The sequence below is a fragment of the Meles meles genome, chromosome 3 (genome assembly GCF_922984935.1).
Source record: "Meles meles chromosome 3, mMelMel3.1 paternal haplotype, whole genome shotgun sequence".
NCBI lineage: Eukaryota > Metazoa > Chordata > Mammalia > Carnivora > Mustelidae > Meles > Meles meles.
The window spans coordinates 106647301-106670791 of NC_060068.1; the positions used below are offsets into that span (position 1 = coordinate 106647301).

Genomic DNA, 23491 nt, shown 5'->3' on the forward strand with positions numbered 1-23491 from the left:
ACTTTTTATTAGTTGATCAAGTCCGATATCACCAGTCATTAAGATTATTAACACCACAAACTTTGCAATATGATACACCAAGAATAACACCGTGTCCTATACTCGGAGATTCTGTCAAGGATGCATGACCTCAGTTTAATCATGAGAAGACACCAGACAGTCCTGAAAAACTGATCAGTATTCCTTGATGATGTCAGGATTATAAAAGACAAGGGAAGGCTGAAGGATTCTTGCATACTACAGGAAATGGGGGAGAAAATAACAACCAAAGGCCATATGGAATCCTGGAACAAAAAAGGGCATGGTGGAAACACTGGTAAGGCTTGAAAAAGGATCTTTATAGTTTGGTTAGTGTTATTTTTAATTTCCCAGTTGGGATAGTTATCTATGACTATGTTACTATGTTAAATTAACGCTATTAACATTGGGAAAGGCTGTGTGAGCAATATATGGAAATTGTATTATTTTTGCAGTTTTTGTGTAAGTTTAAAGATAGTTCAGAGTAATAAGTTATAAAAGAAATCCAGTCTTTTATTCTTGCTCATGTGTCTGTAGATCAGCTAGACCTGGTTTACCATGGCTAGGCTCAGCTGGGCTTAGCTCTGTTCTGCAGTTGGGGTCCACATTTGCTCCATGGGTCTCATCCTTCTCAGACCGTTTCTCATGGTGATGATAGAATTCCAAAAGACTAACAAAACATACAAGCACATTTCAAATCACTGTGGCATATTTTGCTGACATCCCACTGGCTGAAGCACATCATAAGCAAAGTTCAGAGTCAAGGGGTAGGAAAGTACTCCACCATGGTCGGAGGTGCTGCAAGGTCACCTGACAAAGGGTGTGGATACTGGCAAAGGGGGGAACAGTTGGTGACAATAATGCAATCCACCACAGATTTTCCCCCATGGAAAAGCAAGAGTTATTACCTGGGTCTTGGACTATGATTGAAGTCAGTGACAGATTCTCAGTGGGCGTCAAAATTCAAGAATGATATGGCCTTAATTTGGACAGTGTTTCCTTTTGTCAGAGACCGTTTATTCAGGCCATGGTTTGTCCCCAGAGGGCCAGTGGTAGGGACATTGACACAATAGGCTTTGCAGGCCTGTTTGAGGGCCTTTCTGGATCCCTGTCATATTTTCTGCCTTCCCCCTTGCCCTCCACCTTCCAATTGCTGACTCTTGACCTGGATGTACCTTGTGACTTTTTGCATCCACTCTGCTCTTCGAGTGTCCCAGTCCCTTCATAGAGGCCCTAGAAGGATGCAGGTCAAGTTGCATGCTAAATTGGCCTTCTTCCCAGTGGGGTGGAAACATTTAAAATATTCTGTTTTCTGCTGCCTCTGCCGCTGCCATTGCTGGTTTTGTGTATCTTAAATGAGCGTAACCTGTATTTTAAGTTAATGCTATTGTGGTTGCTCTTGCCCCCTGTGGTGGCTTATGTGAAGGGAGTAATTTTGGAATTTTCCCCAAATAAAATAAGTGGATTCACATAAGATTCTAGTCTGTTCCTTGGCCACTTTGGCATATTATGTAACCTGTTATGTTTTGAAACTATTAGTCACGTACTTTTTTTCACCTTGTCCGTTTCTAATTTTGATCAAAAGTCTGAAATTTCAAAGTGCTACTCTTTCTGTATTACTAGTAGTAGTTTTATTACAAAGGAAACTATTAACATGACTAATTATTATGAATCCTCTTGAGCTAGTGAAAATTCTTTTTGGCCTTTCCACACACCTCTAGGTGAGCTAAGATTTCCTCTTTTTCATTTTTAATCTTTACTCAGCAAATAATTATTGAGGATTTACTCTGTACTAGACCATAGGATAGGCCCTGGGGATGAAATGGTGACCATTTCTTTTTATCAGATGAATAAAAAAGCTAAACTGTAACCACTGATTGCCATAACTGCTGTAAAGAAAAGGTCCATGGTGCTGCGAAAGAATGTAGGGAGCGGGATCAGCCGGGTCTGGTCTGGGAAAATAGAGGATACCACTCAGAGGAAGTAACTGTTAGCTGGGATTGGGAAGTTGAGGAGATAGAGAGGCTGGGGTTGGAAAGAAACTTCTGGGCAAAGCGAACAGCAAGTGGAATGGCCCCATGGTAGGAATAAAGAACCTTCTTTCATGGAATGAAAAAGGAGAATGGGGAGTGGACAAGGCTGAAAAGGCAGGCTGGGGCTAGATACTAACGGGTCTCGTTGACCACCATGAGGACTTTCAACTTTATTTTGAGAGAAGTCAGAAGCCCTTAAAAGGTTTGAAACAAGATAATGACATAGTCAGATTTGTATTTTAAGAAAAAAATAACAACAAACAAAACAAACAAACAAACAAAACCCTCAAACTGTTCTTTGTAAAGAACAGTTGGACCAGGAGCTAAGAATAGATTAGAGAGTCCACTGGAAGGCTGTGGCACTGTCCAGAAGAGACATGGTGATGGTTTGGACAAGAGCAGTGGTGAGGACGAGAGAATGAATTCAAGAGACATTGTAACAGGAAAAATCACTAGGTTTTAGAGATGCACTGAGTTTGGGGGATCGTGAGGTAAAGGGAATGTGAAGGATGGCCTGCTTATTAGCCTTTAGGCCAGGAAGATACTCTGTTGTTTTGTCAGTTTGGGATCTCTCCAGGTGAGACAACCTCTTGCCTTCACACATGGAGAGATTAATGCTGAAGAAGATACCTCTTGCCCCATCCATGATCCTGGGAAAAGCATAGAAGTTGCCAGTTCCTTGTTCTTGCCACCAGTTGGTCTCTTGTTGTCCTCAGCTGCCTCCACAGTCTTTCCAGTTCTCCCCGATTCGTTTGTTCCTGGCTGCCTGAAGGTAGCCTGTCAGTTTGTGTGTCTGAGTCTTTGCATGCACAGCTCTATTTTGGATTCCCTATTTTCCCAGCCTGGGTCTCACTTTTTGCCTCATTCGACCGCTAGTTTAACCTTGTTCAGGAAGCCTCCCCAGAGAAAGTTTTCCCCACTCTACTTTGGACATATATATTTTTTTAAACTTGAAGCATTTTGGTTGCTTTTGAGGTTGGAAGAAGATGGTTATGTACATATACTCATGTACTTAAGTTCCCATTAATTTTTTTAGCCAAAGATACAGAAACTCCCTACTGAAGTGGGGGCAACAGGAACCGAACAGCTTGTCTTGGCATGGTGTTTACCCGGCTCTTTAGTTCTCTGGTGGAGAAACAGTGGTCAGTGGAACTTGGAGTTCACTGTGGTTCTGCCAGAATTGAGAAAACTTGAAATCTTGCTACCTCATTACCTTTTTATACTTAAGGTTTACCTGATCTGAGTTCTGAGAGAGCTCGTGCTATATGCTTCCCTTAAAGGAATTTTTAAAATATTGTCATCCTTTTTTGATCCTTGAATCAAATTCAGCATCAGTAAGGCCATGCCATCCTCTGGCAGGAGAAAGCACAGAGCAGGATTTCTTCTAGATTTCTAGTATCTTGAACCGTTTCCCTAAAATTTTCTATCCCTGTGGCCATTAACATTCCTCTTTGTATTCTTAGAACCTGCCACAGTAGCTGGTATATAGTAGTTGCTGGGTAACAATCTGTTTGTAGTATGTGATCTTGCACACTTGCTTTTTAAACAGTGTTTTTAAAAATTCTTGTGTATTTCCAGTGTAGTTAACATACGGTATTATATTAGTTTTAGGTGTCTGATATAGTGATGTCTCTATATGACTCAGTGCTCATCATGATAGGTGTACTCTTCATCCCCTTTACCTGTTTTGCCTACATCCCCACCCACTTCCCCTCTGGTAACTGTAAGTGTGTTGTCTATATTTAAGAGTCTAGTTTTTTGTCTCTTGTTTGTTTTGTTAAATACCACATATGAGTTGAAATCGTACGGTATTTGTCTTTCTCCAGTTGACTTATTTCACTTAGCATTATGTCCTCTAGATTCATGTTGTTGTAAATGGCAAGATTTCATTCTTCTCTATATCTGAGTAACATGCCATTGTATATACATATACCACATCTTTCTTATCCATTTATCTGTTGATGGACACTTGGGTTACGTCCATATTTTGGCCATTGTAAATAATGCTGTGTAAACATAAGAGTGCATATATATCTTTTCAAATTAGTGTTTTTGTATTCTTTGTGTAAATACTCAATAGTGGAATTACTGGATCGCATGGTAATTCTATTTTTAATTTTTGAGGAACCTCTATACTGTTTCCTACTGGTGCTGTGACTGCAGCAATTTGCATTCCCACCACTAGTGCAGAGTTTTCTGCCCATTTTTCAAATGGATTATTCGTTTCCTTTTGGTGTTGAGTTGTGTAAGTTTTTCATATGTATTTTGGATACTAACCTCTTAGCGGGTATATCACTTGCAATATTTTCTGTTCAGTAGGTTGTCTTCTTGTTTTGTGGCTTCTTTTGCTATGGAGAAGCTTTTAATTTTGATCTGATCCCTGTAGTTTACTTTTGTTTTTGTTTCCCTTGGCTTAGGAGACATATCTGGAAAAATGTTCTTAGAGCCAGTGTCAAAGAAATCACTGCCTGTGCTCTGCTCTAGGATTTTTATGGTTTCAGTTCTCACATTTAGGTTCTTAATTTATTTTATGTTTATTTTTGTGCATAGGGTAAGAAGGTGGTCCAGTTTTCCCAATGCCATTTGTTGAAGAGACTGTCTTTTTGCCACTGTATATTTTTGCCTCCTTTGTCATACATTACTTGACCATATAGTTGTGGGTTTATCTGGACACTATTCTATTAATCTCTGTGTCCATTTTTGTACCAGTACCATACTGTTTTAATTACTGCAGCTTTGTAGTATATCTTCAAATCTGGTATTGTTATACTTCCAGTTTACTTCTTTTTCAAAATTGCTTTGGGTATTCGGGGTCTTTGTGTTGCCACACAAATTATTTGCTCTAGCTCTGTGAAAAATGCTTTTTGTGGTTTTTTAGGGATTACATTAAATATGTAGATTTGAGTAGTATGGACATTGTAACAATATTTGTTCTTCCAATCCATGAGCATGGAATGAATCTTTCCATTTGTTTATGTCTTATCTATCTATCTATCTGTCTGTCTGTCTGTCTGTCTATCCATCTGTCAGAGAGAGAGAGTGTGCACAAACAGGGAGAGCAGCAAGCGGAGGGAGAAGCTGGCTCCCTGCAAAGTAGAGTCTGTTGTGGGACTTGATCCCAGGACCCTGGAATCATGACCTGAGTCAAAAGCAGATGCTTAACTGACTAAACCACCCAGGGGTCCCTTCTTTGACATCTTTCATCAGTATTATAGTTTTCAGAGTATGAGTCTTTCATCTGTTTGTTTAGTTATATTCTTAAGTATCTTATTATTTTTGGTACAATCATAAATGAGATTGTTTTCTTAATTTCTCTTTCTGAACTTCATTATTAGTGTATAGAAATGCATCAAATTTCTGTATATTGATTTTGTATCCTGTGACTTGACTAAACTCATTTATCAGGTCTAGTAATTTTTTAGTGAACTTAAGATTTTCTACATATAGTATCATGTCATCTGCAAATTGTGGAAGTTTTAATTCTTTACTGATTTGGATGCCTTTTATTTCTTCTTCTTGTCTGATTGCTGTGGCTAGGACTTCAATACTCTGTTGAATAAAAGTGGCAGGAGTGGATGTTCTTGTCTTGTTTCTTAGGGGGCAAGCTCTCAGTTTTTTCGCATTGAAAATGATGTTACCTGTGGGTTTTTCATAGATGGCCTTTATTATATTAAGGTATGTTTCCTCTAGATCTGATTTGTTGAGGGTTTTTATCGTGAATGGATATTGTATTTTGCCATATACCTTTTCTGCATCTCTTGAAATGAGTTTTTATGCTTTCTCTTGTCCATCTGACCTGTCACGTTCATTGATATGCAAATGAACCACCTGTGCACCCAAGGAATAAATCTCACTGGATCATGGTAAATGACTTTCTTAATGTATTGTTGGATTTAGTTCGCTAATATTTTGTGGAGAATCTTTGCATCTGAGTTCATCAGAGATACCGGCCTGTAGTTCTTTTTTTGTAGTGTCTTCCCCTGCTTTTCAGCTGTCTTTGAGTAATTTTATACACTGTGTATGAATAGCCCATCCATTTACCTTACTTGTTTTTTCAGTTAGTGGATTGTCTCTTCTGAGATGGGTGGGCATAGGTTTTTAGTTTCTAGTTTCTGTTGATTCCATTCCCTGCCTCCTTGGCTTGCTCTGTCCTCTTACCTTCCAATCACATCCTGGTCTGGGGGCTTGGGAAATAAAATAGGAAGAGATATAGTCCCTGTGCTCATCAGGGAGAGAGCCTCACAGAAGGAGCCTGATGATGAATAGAAGAAGGTGGTGAGGTCTCAGTTTGGTGGAATGGCAAGCTCACTGGGGCTGTCTGGGACTTTTGGGGAGGGGCAAGAAGCATGTCATGAAGGGTGCAGTGATGTAGCCACGTCCTTAAGGGTGAGTGGATATTTACTCTTCACCTGCACATTAACAGAAAGGCTTATTATAGCTCAGTTTAAAGAAAACAGAAAGCTTAAAGATGCAGGTTCTAACTGGAGTTATTGGTCTCTTGATTGAAGTGCAGATGCCCTTGCCCATCTGCCTCATTCCCTTAATTTGATATGTATTAGCAAAAGGAGAAAATATGTGCAAGGTATGTGTGTGTGTTAGAGAGATGGATGGATTCAGGCAGTGGAACACAGGAAAATCTGGTCCTCACGAATTAATAAATTCTGTTGGCTTGTTAGCCAAACATTCCATTGCAGTGTCTCTTTGAGGACTGTCTACCTCATGAGCCCTCTTTCTTCTTGGCTTTTAGGGCAGGCTGTCCCTGCAGGATCCCATGTGCGGCTGAATCTCCAGACTGGGGCAAGAGAAGTGAAACTTCAAGAAGAGGACAAGTTCCGAAGTAATTTGAAAGGGTTGAAAAAAGGCAGAAGGTACAGTGATGACCCTAGGGACTGGGAGGTTGACAGCATTGATTTTGTAATACTGAAAGTAATGACAATTAATGTTTCTTACCTAAATTCCTGCGGCTTTTTCAAAAATTTGAAGTTTAGTAGTCTAGAATTTGTGATAAATCTGTCAATGTTTTGTGGAAGTTTACTTGTAGAATCTACGGAAAGAATTGGTTTGCAAAGCAAATTGATACTTTAGAAAGGGCTGTAGGGGGAATGCTTAACCTGCTTTAAAAATGAAGCTATTTTTCCCAGTACTTTAAGAGCACCCATTTGAATCCCAACAATTAATGTGCTGATTACAGATGAGTCATCTATTCATTAAAACAGGCCTGTTAGGCCTTCTGCTTTGCAGTAATACTTCCTTGGTGAACAATAAAATTGCATTTTAAAGTCTTTAATTCAGACTAACTTTTCCTCTTGTTAGTCCATATTAAACAGGCTTTCTTGCAGGATAAAAGTTCTCCAATGGTAAGAGATTGCTTTATTTTTTAATAACCAGTTTAGAGTATTTGATTTTGGGCAATTTGTCTATTTTTCTATTCTTTGCCTTGAATTAGTAAGTATTACTTGCAAGTTCTTTTTTATTTGAGGGAGGAAGAGGCATGGGGTTTGCAGGGGCTGCTAGATTTGGGCAATTTAAAAGGTCGTAAATACCAATCATGAGGTTTCTAACACAGGGACCAGCAAATTATGGGCTGTGGGCCATACTGGGACTGCTGCTTGTTTTTGTGCAGCCCACAGCTAAGTTGTTTTTAACATTTTTTAATGGTTGGAAAATAGCAAAAGAATATTTCATAGCTCTTAGAGATTTCAGTGTCCATAAATAAAGTTTTATTGGAACACAGTTATGCTCATTCGTTTATGTATGGTTTGTGGCCACCTTCCTATTAGCTGGCAGAGTTGAGTTGGTTGGGATGATTACCATAAGGCCCATAAAACCTAAAATATTATGTGGTCATAACAAAGAGTTGATGCCCCTGTTCTAAATGCATGCAAGTATTGGCAGTCAATAATGGATTGAGCTGGGTTGGTGTTACTCAGTCCTTGAATTTTCGTTATTTCAACCGTATTCTGCAGTTAGATAAGAGCCAGAAGTTAATGGTGAGACCCCATTCTTACCTGAGTCATTTCCTTGATGTACTCCACGAAAGGTTATTCAGCCTGTTCATATGCACCTTCAGTCCTATGGCACCCACAACCCCACAGAGCAGCCTGCTCAGAGGTGGGTGTTTTTTACTGTTAGAAAATTTGATTATATATTGTGATAAGGAGATATTTGTCCTCCACGCAGTCACTCCCAACTGGGGAGGATCTTTATCTTCCCCCATCTCTCTTGACAGGTTTATACCTGGAGGCCATATGATGATTAATTTCTCACAGCCATCGAAGAAAGAATAAAATTTCATTGTTGTAACCCCTCCCAAGCTCCCTCCATCCCTAGCACACACGTATATGCACACATATATCAGTGTCTCAGAGTATGTCAGGAGGTCTTTTATCACCTCTGTGCCAAGTCCTATTTTCTAAATAAAAAGTTTATTTTATTCTTGGTTTAAGAATATCAAATTAGGAGCTTGATTAACTTGGAATTTGTTGATTTTAGTACCGTGGAAAGTTCTTTTTCCAGTACCTGACCATAGATCTTCAGTAAGATTGGTAAATGCTTTGTCAGTTGCTTTTATCTTTTTAGGCTAGAAATCAAAATTATTCGTGTGGTCTGTAATAGGCACACCATAAGAGAGAGATGCCTGTTCTATTTCTGCTTCTTTACTTTTCTCCTTCAGAATGTTTCTGAGGGTTCTGGTCTGGAATAGCTTCCAGGGTATACTGGACATATCCTCTTCCATTTCTGCATTTATTAGTAGTGGCAAACCTGTCTAAACAGCAACCCAACTCATGGACAAAGTGGTGTGGGTTTCACTGCTGTAAACTCAGTGAATCTCTGGCCACCTCTGATGGTGACTTCTTCCTTCTGCTGTGGACCTCATCTTGGGCTCCTCCAATTCTACTTAAAATTGTCTTCCTGACTCTTCAGTACCAGAATGGGAACGGTGGCCAAAGGGCAGGGCTCATTTCCACAATTTTTAGAGTAGTTTGCTTATCTGCTCATTCTGTTCAGGGGACAAGAAGACAAGGCCCACAGCTTTCTATCAGATTGTCAAAGAGGTTGATGATCACAGAGTTTAGAACCACTGGCTAAGGAGAGATGAGTACGGTCCATTTAGCATGCAATGGCAGCCTGTCCTTTTAGCATCCATGGCAGCCTGTCCACCAGTTCTGCTGGATATATGACTAACCACACTGCTAACTAGAGCTGTAATGACTCTGGGCTCTAAAATCTGGGATAAGACATCTGACTCTGACTTGTTTCAGAGGCCTCTCCTGGCACTGCCTTCAGTGTATATTTGGTTCCTAGCAGTTGGGTTTTCTCTTGCTATATATGTCTTAGGCATTGTCATCTCCACTGGTTTTAGTTCATATCCCTGTCAACATCCCAACATTGTATTGGTCTTTTTTGCCCTGGAACAACCATCTTCTTTGAATCACTGTCTTTGGTTCAGAGGGATGAAGGACAGTGTACAATCAGGTTTTCCCATCTTGAGTTGAGCATTTAACATAGTAGAATACAGCATTGTGATTAAGGGAGTGGGCCAAAGACAGAGCCATTTCCTTGCTCCATTCATTAATTTCACAAAAGACCTATTGAGTGCATATGTTCCATGTACTGGAGATACAGTAGTAAATGAAACAGGATGCCAGTGTTAGAGAGGCTGGCAGGCAGAAAAGCAGAAAAATAAAAATGCAAGAGAATAATTACAGATAGTGGTAGAAAGTAGGGAAGCAAGGTAATCAGTCCCGAGGGAAGTCCACTTTAAATAGGATGGTTTTGGAAGGCCTCATTCAGGTGATATTTAAAATGAGACCTGAAAAATGACTGGGATTTAGTCATGCAAAGAGTTAATTTTACAGAGTTAAGTTTAGAGCATCTCAGGCAGAGGGAAAAAGAAGAATCTCCAGCTTTGTCAAGGAAGAGACTCCATCAAGTTTGGGAAATAGGAAAATGACCAGGGTGACTAGAGAGTAGGAGAAGAAAGAAGCATAATAGATGGTTTTGGACAGTGGCCTGAGGGGCCGGATCATGTGAAGTTTGGAGGTGCATGTTGAGCAGTCTTCGTTTAAGTAGAATTGTAATGGAAAGCCAGTGGAGGATTTAGGGTGGGAGAGTAGTCGAATATGATGTAGTTTAGCAAATTCAGTCTAGTTGCTGTGTGTATGGAGAGTAGATTGAGGATGGACGAAAGAAGAAGCACAGAGAAACAATTAGGGTGTCATTTCAGTAGATCAGGTAAGTTATAATGGTGGCTTAGTCCAGAATGTCATGATGGAGAGTGGTTGGGTGTGGAGGTTTAATTTGGAGGTGGTGCCAGCGGGACTTGCTTATAAAGATTTAGGGATTGAAGGAAGGTAGTGGGGAGATATTTGAGATAAAGCCTCATTTTGGGATTTAACACAAGTAGGTTCTTAGAAGTGCCATTTATTGAAATAGAAAAGATTGAGAAAGGAGCAGATTGATGGGGAGAAATATCAAGACCTATGTTTTACATGTAGTAAGTTTGAGGTGCCTGATGAATATTTGAGATCCATGATACATCAGGTAGTTGTATCACAGTCTGGCTGGTACTCAGGGGAGAGGATTGGTCAAAGATACAAATTTGGGCATCATTGCCTGACAGATATTTTATTTTATCTTAATTAATTTTTTTTTAAAGATTTTATTTTTTGAGAGACAGAGAGCATGAGCAGTGGGTTGAGGAGGGGCAGAGGAAGAGGGAGAAGCAGACTCCCTGCTGAGTAGGGACCCTGACATGGGGCTTGATCTCAGGACCCCGAGATCATGACCTGAGTTGAAGGCAGATGCTTAACCAACTGAGCCACCCAGGTGCCCAGCCTGACAGGTATTTTAAAAGAACTAGTGGAGAATATGGAAATAGAGAAGGTTGTTCAGGATTGAACTCCAAAGTAATCAAGTATATAGGGTTCAGTAGGAGATGAGGAACCAAGAAAAGAGAGAAGGAGGAAGGAAGGGGAAGCAGCAGTAGAATGTAGTAACAAGAAGCTAGGAAGGAGGGTATTTCAACAAGGTGGGGGTGAACTTGTAAATGCTATATAGTGGTTGAGGAGCTTGACATGAGTGAAGAGTCATGGGATCTGGTCGTCAATTACTTTAGTAATTTTGATGAGAAGTTTTCATAGGCTGTGGGAACTGAATCCGGATTAGAGCAAATGGCAGTGTAGGTAGAAGTCATGAAGATGAGAATAGTGAGTGAAGACAATGTGTTACAAAGTTTTACTCTGAAGAGGAGAAGGGGAATGGCATGATAATTAGAGCCCCTGGAGTCAAAAGAGTGTTGGTATATTGGGGCGCCTGGGTGGCTCAGTGGGTTAAAGCCTCTGCCTTCGGCTCAGGTCATGATCCCAGGATACTGGGATCCCAGTATCCTGGGATCAAGCCCCACATCGGGCTCTCTGCTCAGCAGGGAGCCTGCTTCCTCCTCCCTCTCTGCCTGCTTCGCTGCCTACTTGTGATCTGTCTGTCAAATGAATAAATAAATCTTAAAAAAAAAAAAGAGTGTTGGTATATTCAAAGGAATAATCCAGCCAGAGAGAGAAAATGAAGATTCAGATAAGAGGGAGCAGTATAATTATGGGAGTTAAAGCTTTTGAAAAGGGAAGTGGAATCTGGAACGTACGTTTAATAGGAGCAGGGACACTGTTACCCTTTGCTGTAGAGGGGAAAGCAGACAGTGTATATTTGGTGCAGGTTGGTGTATAGAGGTGATGAGTGGAATATGAAGGCGTTCTTGATGATAGCATCTATTTTTCTGAGTGAAGAATGAAGTGGGCATACCAGCTGAAGATGATTTGATGTCTGTGTGTGCAGTCACACGTGTGCACACTTGTATGTGTGTGTAGGTTGGGCTGAGAATGGATGATGGCAAGTGGCCTGGAAGAGTGGCACTTAAGGCGGTGAACAGAGCTATTAGCATGATGGGATTTCTTCCGACCAAGTCTTAGAGGAGGGAGGGGGTAATCCTTTCAGGCTGTGCCCCCAAATACTTACCTCTGTCTTAGGGATAAGGGGCAGGGCAGTGGCATCCTCATGCTGCTGTCACTGGGTGATGCTCTTCTGAAAGAGGGGTCATCTTCCCTACCTCGTAGGATTGTGGTAATCAGTTGAATGAAATAATACCTTTTTTTTTTTTAAGATTTTATTTATTTATTTATTTATTTGACAGATCAGAAGTAGACAGAGAGGCAGGCAGAGAGAGAGAGAGGAGGAAGCAGGCTCCCTGCTGAGCAGAGAGCCCGATGCGGGGCTAGATCCCAGGACCCTGGGATCATGACCTGAGCTGAAGGCAGAGGCTTTAACCCACCGAGCCACCCAGGCACCCTGAAATAATACTTTTAAAGGATTAAAACAGTGACTGACACAGTTTAAAACACAGACTTAACACAGGTTAAGTATTCAGTAAATGGGAGTGATTAGCTATTATTAATTAGTTTATGAAGATTGAGGTTTAGAGAAGAGAAGCATTTTTCTCAGGACTCTAAGGGGTTTCTAGGATGAATCAAAGACTAAATGAGCAAAGCCCTAAGAGCATGTTCCTCTCATAGGCACTAAGGCCTGCTGACATCTTGACTTTTAGACTGATATGCTTGTCTTGCCCAGAGCAGCCCATTAGCCCCTTCCTTCCCCACCTGTATATATCTCCTGGGCTATCCTTAAACCACCCTGTCACCCCCTTCCCCTGCCCAGAGCTGGATAGTCTTGTCAAGCACAGACCACATTCCATACTTCCTTTGTCTATGTTACTCTTAGTCTTACCTCTCTGTTCACTGATCAGAAATCACCATTGGTGGCAAGACCCACCCCATCCCATGAATGCCTTCTCTCAAGAAGAACAGTCAGGGCTTGGATCAGCTCCAGGGGGCTTTGAGAAGATGCCACTTGAGTTTTCGCCAAGTTCTTGAGATGACATCCACATTTGTTTCTTTCCTCCCTCTTCTCAGAGGCTGACTTTGGAAGATGGTTGGCTTTGTGTCTAATCCTCAATAACTCAAACTTATTCCTTGGTCAGATTGACACGGACCTCCTGCATTTTCTCTGTGCCCAGGAGTTGGTTTTGTTTTTTTTTTTTAATTTTTATCTTTTTAAAGATTTATTTATTTATTTATTTGACAGAGAGATCACAAGTAGGCAGAGAGGCAGGCAGAGAGAGAGGTAGAAGCAGGCCCCCTGCTGAGCAGAGAGACTGATGCGATCCCAGGACCCTGAGATCATGACCTGAGCCGAAAGCTGAGGCTTTAACCCACTGAGACACCCAGGTGCTCCCAGGAGTTGGTTTTAAAGGTGTGATTTTATCCAGCCTTTTTTTGTGAAGAAAGATTACCTTGTGAAATCAGCCAGGCCCATATAGGGCGGTGCTCATGTCCCCATTGGTCCCATTACTAGAAGAATATAAATAGGGTGCTTACCATACCCTTTGTGCCCACTATCCTCCAGGGGGTCCTGCCTGTCACATGCTGCCAGAACAGCATCACACTGACATTCCAGACATAATTCTGCCTGTGTAACTGGCTGAGAGCTCTCTCTCCATGGTAGGCCTCTCTCTGCCCCATGGCATTTCCTCCTCTTTCATGAAATGACCCCATCTTCAACTGTGTATTTTCTCCTCTAGCTTCAAGGTAAGACTACCTGTTGGCTTGTGGCTGACCAAAGGCAAAGCTAGAGTGGTGCACTCTGAGTTAGAGCCGGCCTGGCTTACCTTGTTTTGGAGTGGCAGCCCCTGTGGTGGTGGTGGGGGGTGTTTTTTCCTTGGGAAAGATGGTGCCTCCTTCCTGACTCTAACCTTCTCTTTGGACAGACTGGACATCAGCACTAACACCTACACATCTCAGGACCTCAAGAGTGCTCTGGCAAAATTCAAGGAGGGGGCAGAAGTGGAGAGTTCAAAGGAAGACAAGGTGTGTGATACTCTTTCCAGGGAGTTAGTAAGCCTACTGGACAGCCTTGAAGGGAATCACTTCTGCCTGAAGCTGTTAAAATATACATGGGGTTATGATAATAGTACTGTAAAATAATTCAAAGGGTAGTTAATGCCAAATAAGTAATCCTTTATAGACAAGTTTAAAAAAAATATGCCAATGCTGGGAGCATTTCATTGTTTAGGATCTAACTTTGCATTATATGTTTGGGGAAATTGAGGCACAAAGCAGAGATAATCATACTCTTCATTTTTACAGACAAGAGTAAGGGAAGTAGAGATTAAAACACAAATCTCACTTTCACTTGGATTAGACACAAGCTTAAAGAACAGAGGAGCTAGGCTGGGAAGGAAGCCTTGATCCTTGTCCATGTCCTTTGAACATGTAGCAAATGTATTCCCTGTTCCAGGGTTCATGTTCCTAAATGTACAGCACAGGGGTAGAACAAGAGGATGGCTGAGGTTTCCTCCAGTTCTAAATCTGTGTACAAACTAAGGGAATGAGAAGGACAAAAAGGCAGAAATGCAGCCTAATCTTAAACTTGAGATGGATCATGAACTCACGTGATAGCCAGAGAAATGTCCCACATCATTAAAAAAAAAATATGTGTGTGTGTGTGTGTGTGTGTTTATTTTTAATTTGGCAGAGAGAGAGAGCATAAGCAAGGGGAGAAATAGGCTTTTTGCTTAGCAGGGAGCCCGATGTGGGACTTGAGCCCCGGACCCTGGGATCGTGACCTGAGCCCAAGGCAGATGCTTAACTGACTGAACAGCCCAAGCTCTGCTCCCATATCATTTTTTTACAGTTGCATTTGAGTCCTGTCCTTGAAAGAAGCTCCTCTGATGGCTACTTTAGAGAGCTTTCTAAGTTCTCCCTCTTATCCTCCTCACAGTCCTCTTTTGCTTTGTCTCTCTGCCAGTGCCCCAGAATCCGGGCAGTATCTTGGAGGGGCAGCTTCAGGTTCTTGACAGCTTGTGTGTTAAGTGGAAGGAGTCTTAGGTTCCTCAGATCGTTTAGAGCTAAGTATTTCTGAGACAAATGAGCCTTTTGTTGTTTTGTTTTTTGGTTTTGGTGTCAAGAAGGACCTAATTAGGATGTGTTAATATGCAGACCATGTCCTACATGTCTTTCCTCATCTTAGTGAAGTCACGTCTCCCAGTATGGAGAGTGTATATGGTATGAGAAGATGAGTAGCAGGATGGCAGTGGAAGCAGCAGTGGTTGTAGGAAGGTGAAAGATAAAATTTCATCATACCACCAGTTAGGAAGGTGGGGAAAATCAAATCCTCTTACCTGGTGAAGCAGAGGTCAGCAGAGGAGAGAGGCATGTGCCTAGGTGCTTAGAACGGAGACTGATGTTCCTACGGCCAGGGGTTGGACTCATTCTCACTTATCGTTCCCGCTGGGCTGCACGTGGGCCCGATGGGAACATAGCAGTGAGCCCCTGATTCATGTCTTCTCTGTGGGTGGTAGACCCACTCTACCCCATCTCTTCTCTTTGTTCTCTTTTAGTGGTGTTCTTTCCCATAGTTAAGTTCGTATAGAAAAGTATGAATATTAAGAAAATATTTTTTAACCTCATAGCTGTCAGAATGGCTAAAATAAACAACTCGGGAAACGAGTGTTGGTGAGAATGCAGAGAAAGGGGAACCCTCTTAAACTGTTAATGGAAATGCAAACTGGTGCAGCCAGTCTGGAAAATAGTATGGAGATGTCTCAAAAAGTTAAAAATAGACCTACCTTATGATCCAGGAATTGCAGTACTAGGTATTTACTGAAAGGATACAAAAATACTGATTTGAAGGGATACATGCCTCCCCAATGTTTAAGCAGCGTTATTAACAATAGCCAAATTATTGGAAAGAGGCCAGATGTCCATTGACTGATGAATGGTTAGAGATGTGGATCAGGGGCTCATTGCTATGTTCTTTTTGACAGTATCTGTCCTAGTTTAGCCAGAGATGATGGAAATCTCCCACCCCACATTTGTACCAGTAGAAGTTGAATGGGAAACTTGGATTTCCACCTCCTACTTGGTGGTAGCAAGCTGCACCCTCATTCCTACACCAAAGTTTTATCACCAGAAGCCAAGTGGGTAGGCTGAACTTCTACCCTCTATGTATGGCAATGATAGGATGTGATGCAGTATTCTGCTGCCTTAACCAAGGTGGCATCAGTGAGCCTTGAACAGAGAGCTGGAATTTCTACCCTCTGCCCAGTGGTGGGAGACTATTCTCTGTTTCCTCTGCTGGTGTGGTACCAGTAGACACCAAGTGCAGAGACTGGTTTTTTTTTTTGCTTGTTTGTTTTGTTTTTTTTTTTTAAATATTTTATTTATCTGACAGAAATCACAAGCAGGCAGAGAGGCAGGCAGAGAGAGAGGAGGAAGCAAAGAGCCTGGTTTTCTACCCTCTACATGGGGGTAGCAGGCTGCTTCTCCTGTTGGGGTGGTATCGGTAGAGGCCAAGTAGGATATTTGAATGTCTTCCCCTGCCTTACACTACCAAGGTGATTTTCCACTTGGAGCAGAGGTGATGCCATTGTGTGTGTTGGTGGGATTTGGGGGGGAATGGGTGATAGTGAATGGAGAATCTATATTCCTACCTTCTACTTGGCACTGAGATAGTGTGAGGCATCATTTTGCTCCCCACTTTGGGACGTTGTCAGTGAGGGTAAGTGAGGAGCCTGAACTTCCACCCTCATACCAGCATCAGTGAAGCAGTGTTTCCGTTTCCCCAGCACGGTGGTAAAGAGGCCAAGGAAGGATTTCTGTCCCAATGTGGTGGCAGGTGATGTTCTTCCTCCTAACTAGAGAATGGTGGTAGGGTTTTAGAGACAGGGAGCTGGAGAAAGGGATTTCACAAATGAAGCCTTGGCCATATTCTCTGGCCACGTGAGAAACTGACCAGAATTAACAGAGCAGAAGATTTGATAACTGAAACACAGTGTGGAATACTCCCAGGTTTCTAGATGTGCTTTTGGCAGGTTATAAAGGAAACAGACCAAAATAATGCTGCATAGGGTCCGGAAACTAAATTGTCTTAGAGTCGCAGCCATATAAGAAGGATAGAACCAGCGTATTAAATGTAAACATTTAAAAAAAAATTTTTTTTTAAGATTTTATTTATTTATTTGACAGGGACACACTGAGAGAGAGAACACAGCACGGGTAGTGGGAGAGGGAGAAGCAGGCTTCCCGTTGAGCAGGGAGCCCAATGCGGGGCTCAGTCCCAGGATTCTGGCATCATGACCTGAGCTGAAGGCAGCCGCTTAACTGACTGAGCCACCTAGGTGCCCCAAATGTAAACATTTTAACTGCTTGCCTGAAAGGAAGATTCAGTAAGTTAGAGAAATCTTAAAACTAATACCCAAAATGTCCAGAATACAAAAAACAAACAAACAAACAAACCTTGAACTAGCAAAACAGTTAATAGATGGCAACAGTGGGATGATACAGAAGTTTGAATTTCCTAAAAAAGATTTTAAAGCAGTTACAAAAATCATTCAACAGGGGCGCCTGGGTGGCTCAGTGGGTTGGGCCACTGCCTTCGGCTCGGGTCATGATCTCGGGGTCCTGGGATCGAGTCCCGCATCGGGCTCTCTGCTCGGCGGGGAGCCTGCTTCCCTCTCTCTCTCTCTCTCTCTCTACTTGCCTCTCTATCTACTTGTGATCTCTCTCTGTCAAATAAATAAAATCTTAAAAAAAAAAATCATTCAACAAATGATTCTGAACACTCTTGAAACAAATGACAACCTTAGGAAAGAAGCAGATGATAGAAAAAAGAACCAAATGAAATTTTTAGAACTGAAAAAATACAATTGAAAGTGTTCAAAAATCACTGACTAGGGCTCAGTAGCAGAATAGGAAAGAGAAGAACCAATAAACTTGAAGACAGAAATGATTAAAATAGGAAAAAAAATGAACAGAGACTTAGGGACCTGTGTGATTACAAGGAAGGATCTAACATTTCTGTCATTGGAGTCTTAGGAGAGGAGAGAGTACTGAAAAATAATGAAAAAATAAACTAAGAAATAAAGATGGAAAAATCCCCAAATATGATGAAGAGCATAAACAAATAGATTGATGAAACTGAATTTTCAGTAGGATAAACTCAGAGAAATCAGCACCATGGCTCTTCAGTCAACCTCCTGAAAATTAAATACAGAAAAAATATTGAAAACAGCTAGTCAGAAAAAAAAAATACTAGCTTACGGTATAATGATTGGCAGTACATTTTTCATTTGAAACTACCAAGACCAGAGTATGTAGCACAATATTTTCAAGTCCTGAAAAAACTGTTCACTCAGAATTCTATAGCCAATGAAAATATCCTTCACAAGTGAAAGAGAAATCAAGACGTTCTTTTTTTTTTCTTAAGGTTTTATTTATTTATTTGACAGATCACAAGTAGGCAGAGAGGCAGGCAGAAAGAGAGGGAGAAGCAGGCTCCCTGCTGAGCAGAGAGCCCGATGTGGGCCTCAATCCCAGGACCCTGAGATCATGACCTGAGCTAAAGGCAGAGGCTTAACCCACTGAGCCACCCAGACACCCCAAAATCAAGACATTCTTACACAAAAGAAAATTGAAAAAATTTGTCACTAGCCGATGTACCTAGAAGAAAGACTAAAGAATATTCTCCAAATAAAAATGAAGTAACAGTAGAACAAAACTTGGAATCATCAGGAAGAAGAAAAGAACAATAAAATGAATGAAAATAAGGGGAGAAAGAATAGACTGTCATTTTCTTCCGTTTGAAAAATAATGTTTGGGGGCGCCTGGGTGGCAGTCATTAAGCGTCTGCCTTCGGCTCAGGTCATGATCCCAGGGTCCTGGAATCAAGCCCTTCATCGGGCTCCATGCTCCGTGGGAAGTCTGTTCTCCCCCTCTCCCACTCCCTTTGCTTGTGTTCCCTCTGTCACTGTCTCTCTCTCTCTCTCTCAAAAAAAATACATAAAATCTTAAAAAATGAAAAAGAAAAAGACTGATAATTGAAGCAAAAATTGTGGCCTCTTCTGTAGCTCCATATACATTCCATACGAGTTTCACTTTCAGAGTTACCACTGTTAGTTTCGTTGTTGCACATTCTTCTTTCTTGGCCACTTCTTTCTTTTGCATACCCATTTTTATGAAATGTTATGTGGGTTTGTCATTGGAGGATGAGGAAGTCCTACAACTACAACTACAACTACACTATGCCTCTGTGTATGAACTAATTTGCAGTGACCTGTCAGGGTTAGAAAGAAGTGGTATGATCAGCTGCTCATCAGCAGCAGCATTTATGTTACATTAGTGAGTTGTGGACTGAAGAGCCAGCAACAGAGTTTGTACTTCATGCAATTACAGTTAAATGAAATTTGTGGTAACTGAAATTTGTGTAGTGTTGGGAGTATGGTGTTATTGAAACTATAGTATTTGAACTTGGTGCGTATAAGATCTGTGCAAAGCAAAGACTATCTGATTAAAGACTTGAATCTAGAATATAAAGAACTCTGAAAGCTCAACAGTAAAAACGGACAACAAATTTAGAAAACAGGGAAAGGAAATGAACAAATGGATAATTCACCAAAGATGATTTGTGAATGGCAGATAAACACATGAAAAGATGTCTTTAGCCTTTGGAGAAATGCAAATTAAGTCCACAATGAGTTATCACTATACATCTATTAAAATACCTAAAACAAAAGTGATAATGCTAAATACTAGTGAGGATATGGAGAAATTGGGTGTTTCATACATTGTTAGTGAGTATGTAAAATGTAAGTCACTGTGGAAAATAGGTGGTTTCTTATAAAACCAAACGTGTATCGTATGACCCAGCAGTCATACTTGTGGGCATTTATCCCAAAGAAATAAGAACTTGAATTTATATAAAAACCCTTATACAAATATTTATGTGATTTTGTTCATAATAGTCGACACCTGGAAACAACTCAAATATTCAACAGGTGAATGGTTAAGCAAACTGTACATCTGTATAATGTAGTACTACTCAGCATTAAAAATAAATGAACCGTTGATGTGTGTGGTAACTTGGATAGATCTCAAGTGCTTTATGTTCATATAAAAATACTATCTCCAAAGATTACAGACTTTGTGATTCCATCTTTATAATATTGTCTAAATGCCAGAATTAGATGGAGAACAAAGTAGTGATTGCCAGGGCACAGGGTTGGGAGGGAGGGTGACATGTAGCTATAGAGGGGGGTAGCACAGTGGAGTTGTTTGGTGGTGGTGGTGTAGTTTGGTAGCCTGATTGTTCTGGCGGATGCATGAATATATATATATAGGATAAAATTGTATAGAATAATGTACACGCATATATGTGCAAATGTGCACATGTAAAAGCTGATAAAATCTGAGTAAGGCTTGTAGTCTGGTTAACAGTATTATACCTTTGTCATTTTCTTGGTTTTGTTAGTATACTGTTATGTAAGATGCTGCCATTGAGGAAAGCTGAACCAAGGGTACATGGTATTCACTGTATTATTTTTGTAACTTTCTGGGAGTTTATAATTATTGCAAAATAAAAAGGTTTTGTGATTTTTTTTCCTTAAAAGAGGCCCTCTTCCTGAGGGCCACGTATACATCACTTACGTGAAATGGAGGTGCTCACTTGCCTTTCATCCCACAATGCTAGGCAGTGACTCAACTTCCCCAGACCTTTTTGCCCTGCCTTTGGCGGCCATCCAGAGTCCTTTAGCTGGATGTAGGGGGAGCATTTCACTGTTGTTTTACTCTGAAGAGCAGGATGTGACATCCCATAGATGTGATTACTCTGCTAGGAGCTTGGTCTTTTTTAAGAAAGGCTGATTCATTTCGGTACTTGTAACTGGGGAGAAAATCCATAGGTAATAGATGAGCAGTCTGGAGCTGACAGCTGCTCATCATTCTACTTTTTATAAATATTCGTGCCTTTTAATTTTTCTGGGAAGATAGAGACATAAACCACTGTGATCTTCTGGACTCTATTTATAAGCACTGTCCTCTAACATTGGCAAGAAAATGGAAGTGTCACATGTATAAAATATCTAATTAAAGTCTTTTATTCACCTCCAGCATAATTTCGTTTTTTAAATTTTTGTATGTGTGTGGGGTGGGGAAGGATTGAGAGAAAATTGAGACTTGAGTATAGTACATACAGTAATTTAGCCACTTCAGACAGTTGAACAAATTGTACACCTGTAGTTAGATCGACAGTAATGACAGTGATTTAATTTTCATCAGCAAATTGCTCCCACTCTGACAGCTCTTTACCCATAGTTTCCTCCATCCGGGTTTCCCTAAAATGTTGCTGGATTGGGCAGGGCAGAGCAAAGATATTAAATGATTGTTGAAGATACAGAACCAATGTGCCGATTACTCCACCTTAGCCCTCAGCCTTTTCAACTGAGGTTAGAGATTGAAAGTGAGCTTGCATTGCTTCCCCTGACTTCAGTGATGGCAGCAAGAAGACTTTCCATTCTTCTTGAACATTAGAAGTCAGACTAGAATAAGTGAACCTTGGAAAATCTTGAGTGTGTTTTTGGGGCAGAGGGTTCTGTTCTGTGGGCATCTTAGAAGGTATGGGTATGCCTTACATTATGACAGTATGGGTTTGGTTCTAGACCACTGCAATAGATCAAGTCAGATTAATTTTTTGGTTTCAGTGCATGTGTGAGTTATGGTTACTCTGTACCGCAGTCTACTAAATGTGCAATAGCATTATGTCTAAAAAACAATATGCATGCCTTAATTCAAAAAGTACTTTATTGCTAAGTCAGTCAGAGAAAGATAATTATCATATGATCTCTCTAATACAAGGAATTTGAGAGTCAGGGTGGGGGTTCATGGGGAGAAGGGAGGGAAAAATGAAACGATGGAACCAGGGAGGGAGACACACCGTAAGAGACTCTTAATCTTAGGAAACAAACTGAGGGCTACTGGGGGATGGATGGGAAGGAACAGGGTGGCTGGGTTATGGACACTGGGGAGAGTATGTGCTATGGTGAGTGCTGTGAATTGTGTAAGACTGATGATTCACAGACCTGTACCCCTGAAACAAATAATACATTGTATGCTAATTTTAAAAAAGAACTTTATTGCTAAAAAATGCTAAACACCTCGAGCTTATAGTGAATTGTAATCCTTCTGCTTGTGGAGGGTCTCGTCTCAATGCTAATGGCATTGACTGATGAGGGTGGTGATCGCTGAACATTAGTGTAGCTGTGGTGATTTCTTAAAATAAGACAGCAGTGACGTTTGCCACATCGAACAATTTCCTGAACAGTTTCTCTGTAGCATGTGATGCGGTTTGATAATATTATCCCACCGTAGAACTTCTCTTAAAATGGGAGCCAGCTCTTTCAAACCTATTGACTACTTTATCAAATGAGTTTCTGTAGTATTTTAAATCCTTTCTTGTCATTTCAGCAGTCTTCACAACATGTTCAACAGGAGTAGATTCCATTTCAGGAAACTACTTTCTTTGCTCATCCATAAGAAGCAACTTTTCATTCATTAAAGTTTTATCATGTTGCAACAGTTCAGTCACATCCTCAGGCTCCACTTCTAATTCTCTTGATACTTCTACCACATCTGCACTTATTTCCCCCACTGAAGACTTGAACTTGTCACAGTCATCCATGAGTGCTAGAATCAACTTCTTCTAAACTCCTGTTCATGTTGATAGTTTCTTCCTGTTATGTTCTTAATGAGATCTAGAATGGGGAATACTTTGCCCAAATCCATTAAAGGAAACACTATCTGTGGCAACTGTAGCCTTATAAAATACATTTTCTTATTATTATAATTAAGACTTGAAAGTCTAAATAACTCCTTGATCCATGGGCTGCAGAATAGATGTTACATTAGCAAGCATGAAAACAATATTAATCTCGGCTTACATTTCCCTCAGAGCTCTTGGGTGACCAGGTGCCATGTCCGTAAGAAGTAATAATTTTAAAAGGAGGTTTTTTGTTGTTTTTTTTTTCTGCCAGTTCTCGGTGTTGGTCTTAACATATTCAGTTATGTTTCATTTCATGCTGTAAATAGTCAAGCTGTCATCCAGGCTTTGTTGTTCCATTTATAGAGGACAGGCCAAGTACATTTAGCTTAATTTTTATGGGCCCTAGGATTTTTGGAGTACTAAATAAACATTGATTTCAACCCAAAGTCAGCAGTTGCATTAGCCCTTACCAAGAAAATCAGCGTGTGCTTTGAAGCCGGGCATTGACTTCTCTGTAGCTACGTAGGTCCTAGATGGCATCTTCCTCCAGTAGAAGTGTACTTTGTCTTCATTGAAAACCTATTGCTGAGTCTAGTCACCCTCATGGATTAGCTAGATCTTCCAGATAACTTGCTGCGTCTTCTGTATCAGCACTTGCTGCTTCACCTAGCACTTTTCTGTTATGGAGATGGCTTGTTTTCTGAAACCTCATGAGCCAACCTCTGCTAGTTTCAAACGTTCTTCTGCAAGCTCCTCACCTCTTTCTGCTTTCATAGAATTAACAAGATTTTTTTTTAAAG

The 23491-nt window shown here is 40.8% G+C and overlaps 1 protein-coding gene across 5 annotated transcripts in view; it reads left to right on the forward strand.

Moving 5' to 3' along the window:
• Positions 1–23491, forward strand: part of SIL1 (SIL1 nucleotide exchange factor) — a 220020-nt gene that overhangs the window by 119361 nt on the left and 77168 nt on the right. For all 5 annotated transcript variants that reach the window (XM_046000372.1, XM_046000371.1, XM_046000374.1 and 2 more), the window contains 2 exons: positions 6799–6919; positions 13867–13966. In XM_046000372.1, coding sequence (XP_045856328.1) covers positions 6799–6919; positions 13867–13966 — 221 coding nt within the window. The remainder of the gene's footprint in view (positions 1–6798; positions 6920–13866; positions 13967–23491) is intronic.